Here is a 10,671-nt window from a genome sequence, read left to right on the forward strand (position 1 = left end):
CTTACTCTGGATATGGATTTACCTTCCCTGAATTCAATTCTTTTGTCAAAGCTCTCATTCATGGACTTACAGAATGCCTTATCCATTGTCATGGTATTCCACATGGCATTATTTTTGTAATGGTTAATTTTATGTCAACTTGACTGGCCACAGGGTGCCCAGATTAAATATTATTTCTGAGTATGCCTGTGAGAGTGTTTCTGGGTGACACTCTGGAGAGTGTTTCTGATTAGCATTTGAATTGATGGATCTAATAAAGGAGATTACTCTTCCCGGTGTGGGTAGACATCATTCAATCTATTGAGAGCCTGAATAGAACAAAAGGCAGAGGATGGAAGAATTTGCCCTTTTTTTATTCCTGCCTGATTTCTTAAGATGGGATATCAATATTTTCCTGACTTTGGCACCCCTGGTTCTCAGGCCTTCAGACTTGGACTGAATTACACCATCAGCTTTCCTGCATCTCCAACTTACAGATATCAGAATGTGGGACTTCTCAGCCTCCTTAATTGGATGAACCCATTCCTTAAAAGAAATATCTTTCTATAAATATACATAATAAAATATAATGCAATATATAATCATATATATTATATATGTATATTCTGTTTCTCTGGAGAACCCTGACTAATAACAAATACAGCAAATAAAGTGTGGCAATGGGCCCATGCTCAGGGAATTCACTGTTCTTACCATGTTCCCCAGCATCCTCAAGCAGATACTTTGATAAAACTGGGGAATGGCCTTTTGAAGATCTAGTTATAGTACCAGCTAGGTGGTAATACTTTGCAGGGCTGGGGCAAGGTTCTTCAAGAAGCTGTATGTGCTTTAAATCAGCATCTAATATACAATTTTGTTTCTTCTAACACCAGAATATATAGGTCCAGAATCAAGAGGCGGAAATGGGAGTGGCATCACTCATTATCACCCCTAGAGATCCGCTAGCAAAATTTTTGCTTCCTGTCCCAGTGATCTTATGCTCTGCTGGTCTCGAGGTCTTAGTTCCTAAGGGAGGAAGGCTTCCACAAGGAGACACAGTGATTCCAGTGAACTGGAAGTTAAGACTGCTACCTGGCCACTTTGGCATCCTCATGCCTATGAATCAATAGGCAAAGAAGGAAGTTACTGTGCTCAATGGAGTGATTGATCATGATTACCACAGAGAAGCTGAACTGCTATTTCACAAAGGAAGTAAGGAAGAATATGTCTGGAATACAGGGGATCCCAGACGGCATTTCTTAGTACTACCACGTCCTGTGATTAAAGTCAATGGAAAACTACAACAACTCAATTTAGACAGGACTACTAACAGGCCAGACCCTTCAGGAATGAATGTTGGGTCACCCCACCAGGCAAAAAGAACTGTGACCAGGACCATAATTATTATGAGTATTTCTTCCTTGTTTTATTATGAATGTATGCATGTGTGTGTGCATATCTTAAGTGTGTGCATATCTTTTTCCCCCTTTCTTATCCTCTTATCATATAACGTAAAATGTATTGACTTATGTGTTTAAATATTGTTCAACTTTATATTATAGTATTTAAGTCAAGGATATCAAGAAGAGTAAACATCACTCAAAGACTTTGCATCTTCTGGGGAAAGGGTTAGCTCATTTTCTGTTGTACACAGCATAGTTGTATCATGTTAGCTGGAAGTGTGACCTTGTCACTGTCTTTATTTGGAGATTAAATATGGTTTAAGGAGATGTGTATGGATGTCAAGTTGACAAAGGGTGAACTGTGATGGTTAATTCTATGTGTTAACCTGGTGACCATGGGACCCAGATTTTAAGTCAAACATCAGTCTAGGTGTTGCTGTCAAGGTATTTTTTTTAGACGTGATTAACATTTAAGTCAGTAGACTTTGAGTAAGACAGATTACCCTCCATAATGTAGGTGGACATCATCCAATCTATTGAAAGCCTTAAGATAAAAGACTGAGGACTGTAAAAGAAGAAGGAATTCTGCCTCCAGACTGCCTTCAGACTGAAGGCTGTAACATCAACCCTTCCCTGAGTCTTCAGCCTGCCAGCCTGCTCTGCAGATTTTAAACTTGCCAGCTCCCACAATTGTGTGAGCCAAGGCCTCAAAATAAATCTCGCTATATATAAGTACAATTCTATTGATTTTGTTTCTCTGAAGAACCCTAATACAATGTGGGTAAATATGTGTGTGCATAGGGGTCGGGGGGGGAGAGAGAAAAGATGGGGGATGGGCTCTCTCTACTCTTTGTCCATCCTATTTTTGTGAGTTTATTTATTTTTGGATTTGTAAGATATATTTATGTATTAGGGATATCAATTCCTTACCAGAGGTATGTGTTGTATTTTTCTCTAGTTGATTGTCTTTTTACCTTATATATGGTAAAAATTTAATTTTTATGTAATTTATCAATATTTTCCTTTATACATTATGGGTTTCATGCCATTCTTAAAATACCCTCCCCTACTTAATAATTAAGCAATGTACATCTATTTTTTTTAGAGTATTGTTTCATCATTTATAATTTAAAAGAAAGATTTGCAAGGAGGGAAAAAACCTAAAATTTGTTAAAGTGCTAGTTCATAGCTCAGAAGGGAGGAGAATGCGAAGGCACAGAGGAAAATTAATTCAGTCTGAATTATTTCCCATACAGTCTCAGCCACGCCCCCTCCAGCTCCCTGAGAAGATGAGAGAATGACGGTGGAAGAGACAGACCCTTTGGAAGAACAGGTGACCTCAGAAAGTCTTTGCTAGTCAAACGTGTTTATTGAATGGTCCCATAGACATTGAGAGCTCATAGCCGAAGCCAAGAGTCAGTCCAAGTGATGTGGTTGTAACCATGCTGCCGACTCATCCCTTAAGTCCAAGCAGATTGATAGTTTGGGTGCTGCCCCGCCTCAAGGCGGAGGCATGGACCAGATAACCTCTTCACCCTGTCATCCTAGGAATCAGGAGCTGGGCTCCTGTGTGAGCCAAGATGTGGATATCCTGCCCACTCCCCATAACTAAACTCATTGGAACAACCTGGGCAAATGTCGTAGTCAGGTGAGACAGTGGCAGATCTCTGCAGGTTGTGTGGCCACCACATCACCCTGTGCCTGTCTCAGAGTGTGGGATCCTATGAGGATGACCTAAGTCATAGGGAATAAATATTTGCAGACTGTAAAGTCAGTGCTAATGCTAATGAAAAGATTTTAAAAATCTACTAACCACCCATGTGTGCATAACAGTGTAGTAGTTGCTGAGGGAAATAAGAAATATGAGACACAAGTTGTGCTATCAAAGGGTTTATTAAAATCTCATCTATAAGGTATGTCACGTGAAGGATATGGAGCAAGTAGGATTTGAACTGCATTGTCTTAGGAAAATACCATGGAATAAAGCATGGAGGTAGGGTTGAGACAAGTTTATAGTACAGCTAATACTCCAGTTCTACTTGGGAAGCAAAACAGAAGTTGGAGATGTTGTGCAGGGTCATACTGCACAGAGCCTTGAGTGCTGGCCTTGATCCTGAACACACTGTGGAGTCCTGGATGAGGCTTCCTCAAAGGTCAGGAGTAATGATTCTTGGAGTGGGGGATGGTAGAGAGAGAACATGTTTAGATCCCACTGAAGATTAGAATCAAGGAGAAACCATTACAGGTGGGAAGCAGGGGAGCATCAGAGAAAGTCGTGCACCTTGAGATATCTGATGTTGAGAATAATAGACAAGGTGGATTCTACATCTCTGTCTCTATCGCTATCTCTATTTATGTATATGCCTATATGTAATTATACACACAATCTTTTAAGTACAATCAGTCTAAAAAACTCACATGCATGTGCACACATATGCTCACAAGATATTTGTTATTCTTGCCCATATGACCTAGATATAGGTATTATTGAGTCAGTTAATATCCTATTCCACACTGTAAAATAATTTTGGACACTTCTGGAGGGAAGATTTTCTTCCCATAATTACTCCTAGCTCTAATTTGCCTTCATCTAACTAACCTGTTTAGGTTTTTTTATAATGTTGCCCTCCAGACGTGGAAGGAGCACCTGCTATACACCAATTTGACTCCTAAAAATGTTCAAATACAAAAAACTCTTGAAGGAACCCTTGTGTCCACATAGGAACAAGGCAGTAACACTAGAGATTCCTGCTGATCCCAAGCCTTCCTGTTTCATAAGGTCTTTCCACATTCTTGACCTGTGGCTCATTTCCAAAGTGTCCTTCCCACATACATGTCCCAGGCTTGAACCCTCCCACTGTCTCTTCTCCTTTCTTCTTTCTCATCCACTGGCTTATCCTCTTCCTGTGTGTAAGATCCTTGGAAAACAAATTCTCATTCTACTGTGCAAAGCAATGCAGCTTTTCTCTCTAGCTCCTCCACAGGGATATTTTTATGTGAAAATGTATGAAAAGCCTCAGTTGAAAAAAATGTCGTTTTAAAAATCAGATGTACATCTCGTAGAAAATAACTGTGATCTAAAAAGAAATCCACTCCCTTTTAATTATCGACCGATAAATAGTTCATTTATGAGGGTGCACTGTGTTACAGGACCTTTTCCAGACATTTCCCATCCATGATTCTGTTGACTCGCACAACACCATTGAGAGTAATTTTTATCATCTATTTTAAAATTGAGGAAACTGAGAATGAGAAAAGTTAGGCGATTTTCACAAGATTACACACCTAATACACAGCAGGACCAGGATTCTGTCCCAGGTGTGTCTCACTGCAAATCCAGGCTTTTAACTGTGATGGTGTAGACACACACATGCGCACACACACACACACACACACACACACACACACACACACACACAGGATCTGCCAGGGTGGCTGGGACACAAGAGGAGATATTTAGAGGCTTTTGTGAGTCTTAGTTCAAAGCAGATCTTCAGGCAAATAGGAAAGGAGGGATTGAAGGGAAGAGGAGGCCAAACTCCAAGAAGGAAGTGTGAGGGGCAGGCAGCTGTAAGGAGAAAGAGGTGACACTGATGGTGAGAATGTCCTGGGCCACCGTGAGGGAGGCAGGGGAGGAGCTGCCAGTCATCAGCGATCACAGGACCCATGTGGGCGGCAGGAGGCAGGCTTCTAATGCCCAGGACCTGTCTCATATGCTGAAGGCAGAGCCCAGGGCCAGGATAAAAGGGCCTGGGGTCAGAGCACCTCCATCCACTCCCTCCTGAGGACCTGACGGACCCTGTGCTGCTTGTGCACTGGTAAGTGTCCACTGGGAATGGGAGCAGGCCTGCCACAGAGGGATGCTCAGACCAGAGCACAAAGGCAGGCAGGAGTAGGGCCTTGTGGGCTGTGGTCCACATTATTAAAGAGAGACAAGGCCAGGAAGGACAGAGCCAGGAGCAAGCAGGAAGACCGGGAGAACAATAGGAGTTCAGTGATGCCTAAGTGCGCCAAGGAACTCAACAGATCTGCAGCTCTGTGGGACTCGCAGGATGAAAGTAGGAAACCTTGGCTGCTGTGATATTCTGGAAGAGGATTCAGAAAGGGAGTTACCTTTGAGAGACCACTGTATCCTCAAGGCATGATTTGGGGACAGCAATTCTCAAAGTGAGGAGAGGATCAGAGGTGTTTTTGGAGATTATTACACACATGGGTATAGGACAAGGCTTGGAAATACATTTTAAAAACCTCCAGAATTGGAAAAGCACAAAAAGTTTAATCATCTCCAGGCCAAGGTATTAGTGTAAGAGGTGTTATTTCTGAGAACCTCAGAGCACTAGGCTGTGAGTCAAGGGACCTCTCAGCTTTCTCTGTAATAGAGTGAGCCAGCCAGGAAATCGCCAAGATCCCTTTCTATTCTTATCTTGTAAACGTCTAAAACATGAAATTATTTAGGATGTTAACAGAACATTTGTTTTCTGTAAAGAAAAATATTTCAGTTCTAAATCAGTTTCTATAGAATAATTTCAATATTTGGATGACATAAGTGAAAAAAATTGCTTTTTACTTTCCTGATGTCATTTGGTCTCGGTTTTCTAATTGGTAAAACAGATGATGATCTCTTCCTACTTAAAAGGATAAACTGAGGTTCAGAGGAGATGCTGTGAGAGTAGTTGGTAAGGTATTAGAAATAATAAAAGTGGCAGGGATTTGTTTTCTCTGACTGATCCTAAACAGGGTATTTAAATGTGCATCATAGAAATGATGCTGAAAGGACAAGGAGGGGCAGGGTGGCCTGTGTGTGCAGGGTCTGACTTGCTGTTTGACTCTCCCTCAGTTCCTGAACTCCTGCCCACCGAGATGTCCTGCCAGCAGAGCCAGCAGCAGTGCCAGCCCCCTCCCAAGTGCATCCCCAAGTGCCCTCCCAAGTGCCCCATCCCGAAATGCCCCCCAAAGTGCCCTCCTGTCTCTTCCTGCTGCAGCGTCAGCTCTGGGGGCTGCTGTGGCCCCAGCTCTGGGGGCTGCTGTAGCTCTGGGGGAGGCGGCTGCTGCCTGAGCCACCACAGGCGCCGCAGGTCCCACCGCCGCAGACACCAGAGCTCTGACTGCTGCAGCCAGCCCTCGGGGGGCTCCAGCTGCTGTGGAGAGGGGAGCGGTCAGTCCTCTGGAGGCTGCTGCTGCTGAAGTGGACCCTGAGCCAAGAAGAGCAGACATGGGGGCAGCAAACTGCTGAGGACGTCATCTTTCTCCCCCTAGGCTTGCCTCGGAGCCTAAGAGGGCCCAGAGAGAACTCTACATTTGCCGAAACAATACATCCCCTCTGGGGTCCAGAAACTCAAATCTTCTCCTGAATCCCCATCCACTGGCCTTGAACTCCATCTTTGCAGCTACCCTTACTTCCCCATGTCAAAGCCCCTAAGTCACTCCATGCTGTGTCTCCTTACAGGGAGCTGTCTGACTGATAGAAAACAATAAAACCAGGAATCTGCTCAGCATCTTGTTCTAGAAGGATCCTTTTCTTGGGTTGTGATTGTTCTCCTCTACCCTGTCCTCTGCTGGTGGTGGCCTCAGAGCCTCGGAGCCAGGGACCAGAGGGGGGCTCTGGCCTAAGTTGGGGTGAATGGGGGTGAGAGTGGGAAAGAGAAAAATGCTCCCAACTCTGTTTTGTCCTATGTCATCTGGGCCCTGAAGCAACATTGCTGTGATCCAGCCTCAAATGTCTTTTTGTGAACATAAATTCTTGAGTTCCTGGCCATCTTCAGAGTCCTAACCCAGTCCCTCCATGTTCCTCTCTTTCCGTGTACTCATTCTGCTACTCTTGACCTATCCCACCAAAACATCCTTCCTCCTACACACACACACGAAAGAAAAAGCAAATAAAAAATGAATAAATAAACAAAACAAAAAAAGAAAAAAATAAACATATTTTGAAAATATACATTTCTTATCTACCACTTCTGCAATCAGTTTAGTTGCAGGAACATTTGGGTATAAAAATTGCTCTTGTACTAACCTCCCAGCAAATCTTGCCTCTTTCTTCCTCTTCCAGCTCCGTTAAATCCTCTACACTTTTTTCCTGGAACATGCTCCCTATGCCACATTTATGAGCTTGTTCCTCTACTTCTGATAAACAGTGGCTCTCTACAGAATAATGCGCATGTGTCTTAAGTACCACAGCTAAGACCCAACAGAAAGTGTTCCCAACTTAATTTCTAAGGTTCACCATTCACACTGCCCCATGAAACCCCACATTCCTTCTACACTGACCAACTCCCCCTTGCCTCAGTATAACTTAGACGTGTACATCTCTATGCCTTTTTATATGCGAAGCAGTAGAATTTACTATCTGTAGATCAGTATCCAGAATATTTTAAGTCCTCAATAAAGGGGAACTTCTATTGTTGTTTTATAAGCACTGCCACTGCTGCTACCACTGTTAGCAGTATTACTTGCTATTTCCTCTATCTGAAGTTCACTTCAATTCCTTCTCTGCCATCTGGACACTGTGCAATTCTATTTCTCCTTGAAGGCCCACCCCAAATACCATCCTTCCAGGAAGCCTTATCCAGTCATCAACGTGTTTCCTCCAGCAGGTGGATATTAAACAATCTGTCTATAACCCTCAAATTGAGCAAGCCTAGCTTACAGGATGCGATAAAAATATAACTTTTTTATTGTATGCTGCTGTCCTTTAAATTTTACTCCTTGGGATGGTCCTCTGATTCCTAAATGAAGACTTCAGAAGGCGTAATGATTTTACAGATCTTTCCAAGCAATGTCATTTTAAATCACAAACCTGGTCTCAGTTTGGAAATTAGAATATCTAGTCTGAGAAGTAGTCACATTTGTCCATGCCCTCGGTCCTGTGGGCTGGCCAATCACAGCAGGAGAAGGGAGCCTAGTCCTTCTACCCTGTTTAATGCCTGCTATTTGTCCTTTTCTCCCAGTATTCTATGTGCATTTTCTGACCCTTGTGTGAAGATTAGGGGAAAGGGACACAGTCTCACACATGGGTACAATTTTCTTCTGATATTGGATGAACCTCGATAACAAAGTCAAATTTCTGACTCTTCCTCCCGGGGGCATATTCACTTTCAGTTCTCCCCTTTATCTACGACATGAGCAATGCCTTTCCCATGGCCATCACTCCAAGGTCAGCTCTGGGTCCGGAATCTTCTGTCAGACAAGGGATAAAATGGCACAAGACCAATTGTTCTCTCCAGTGTGATCTGCGTCTGGTCACAGGAAGCATTCATACATCATCTGACCCACATTTGCAGAGGAACTAGAAACTCACCTTTGCTTAGATGACAAAGCTGATTTCATTTCTTCCATATTTCCTGAGGCTAGAGCTGGGTCTGACTTCTCCACTTCCCCCAAATAAGGAAGACACCTAGCAGGCTCCTCCCTGGGAAAGAATAAAAAGGACAGAATCCCAAGATCCCAGTCCCAGGAAATTCCTTTTACTCCCTTTGTTTCCCAGAAATCCAGATTATTTTCCCCAGCCACCACAGGTCCCAGACTGATAAATATTTATCTCTCAGCCTGAAACTTTCGTGCAATTAAACCTCAAGCCATGAGACTGGTGCAAATCAGAGAATTGGATATAATAGAAGTTATATAAGTATTTAAAATGTGATAAAGCAGGTGTCAGTCATCAATGGGGAAAAGATGGTTATTCAATATGTAGAGTTAGAGAATTTGGATAATTGAAAAGAAAATGTAAACTCTCATTTAATATCATATGCCAAGATGAGTTCCACAGGATTAAGTAGTTAAATATTTTGGGAAAATTAAATAATAAAGAAAGAAATACTTATAGTCAAATGTTTATTTTACCTCAGGATAGAGAAAAACATTCTTTTAAATATAAAAACAAAGAAATTATAAAGAAACATAGATATGAACACAAATATATAAAATAAAATGTTTTGCAAGACGAGAAGACGAGAAACAAAATGAAAAGACAAATTTTGGAAATATTTTAATATATATGAAATATGATGGACTAATACCTTATTATATATACATGTATAATTTTACATGTGCATAATGTTTTAAATAAAATAGTTTATACAGATACATATTAAGAATAGTAATATAATGAACATCTGGGTATGTATCCTCCACTCGAGTAAAGAAGTAAAACATTATAAATACAATTGAAACCACCCCCCTCATATATCTCTTCTACGCAGAGATATTCACTATTCTATATTTTCTGTTTTTTCTTCCTCTGTATTTTATATACTTTACTGTATTTATTTATCCTTCACTTATAATTTATTTATAATTAAGTTAAAACGTATAGCTTTCACTTCTACTTAAAAAGAATTTACTTGTATTTAATTATATTTTATTTATACTTTGTTTAGGTATTAATTATAACTTATTTTCAACTTTCTAAAAGTGAAAACAGGGAGCCGGCCCCATGGCCAAGTGGTTAAAGTTCCACGCACTCCGCTTTGGTGGCCCAGGTTCTCAGGTTCAGTTTCCGGGCGCGGACATACACCACTCATCAGCCATGCTGTGGAGGCATCCCATATACAAAATAGACGAAGATTGGCACAGATATTAGCTCAGGGCTAATCTTCCTCAAGCAAAAAAAGAGGAAGATTGCCAATGCGTGTTAGCTCAGGGTGAATCTTCCTCACCAAAAAAAAAAAAAGTGGTAAAGTACCCCATGTCTGTGTTACATTTATCTATGTTGATACAACTGACTCTATTTCGTTTCATGTATAGTCACTATTGTGTAGTATTCCAATGTAAGAATACTCACGACTTACTCATGCATTCGCCTGCAGTTGGATGTTTACCTTGTTTCCAGTTTGTACTGCATAAATAATGCTATTGTTGAACATTCTCATACGTGCCTTCCTTTGTATCCAAGGCATAGACTTTGGAGTGGAACTGATGGGTCTTTGAGTATGTCTGTCTTTATTCTGACTAGATATTGCTAGATTGCTCTTCAAAGACATTGTGCAAATGCATACTCCCATCAGAGCATATGATGAACTGTAAGGCAGGAGACATTAGAAACACCAGGGCGATTTGTGTGTATGTGCTCTATGCTCTAAATAAAATTAGTTCTGTATCTTTTTGAGTTTCTCGATTTTAGATAAGTTAAAACAATTCTTCCTTTCAGAAGGAAGAGTTTACTTTGGAGAAATCAACCGTGTCCCTTCCCCAAAGCCTCTACTGGGGTCACAAACAGTGGAGACCAGAGGAAGTGTATTTGGAGCTTGATAAACACAGAGATCCATGAGCCTCACCTTCACCAAGTGTCGTT

The 10,671-nt window shown here is 41.5% G+C and overlaps 1 protein-coding gene across 1 annotated transcript; it reads left to right on the forward strand.

Moving 5' to 3' along the window:
• Positions 1-6,242: 6,242 nt before the first annotated feature.
• Positions 6,243-6,566, forward strand: LOC131401253 (late cornified envelope protein 1D). Its single transcript, XM_058536382.1, has one exon. It carries the CDS (start codon positions 6,243-6,245, stop codon positions 6,564-6,566), a length of 324 nt encoding a protein of 107 aa, XP_058392365.1.
• Positions 6,567-10,671: the final 4,105 nt, after the last annotated feature.

Source organism: Diceros bicornis, chromosome 4, assembly GCF_020826845.1.
Source record: "Diceros bicornis minor isolate mBicDic1 chromosome 4, mDicBic1.mat.cur, whole genome shotgun sequence".
NCBI lineage: Eukaryota > Metazoa > Chordata > Mammalia > Perissodactyla > Rhinocerotidae > Diceros > Diceros bicornis.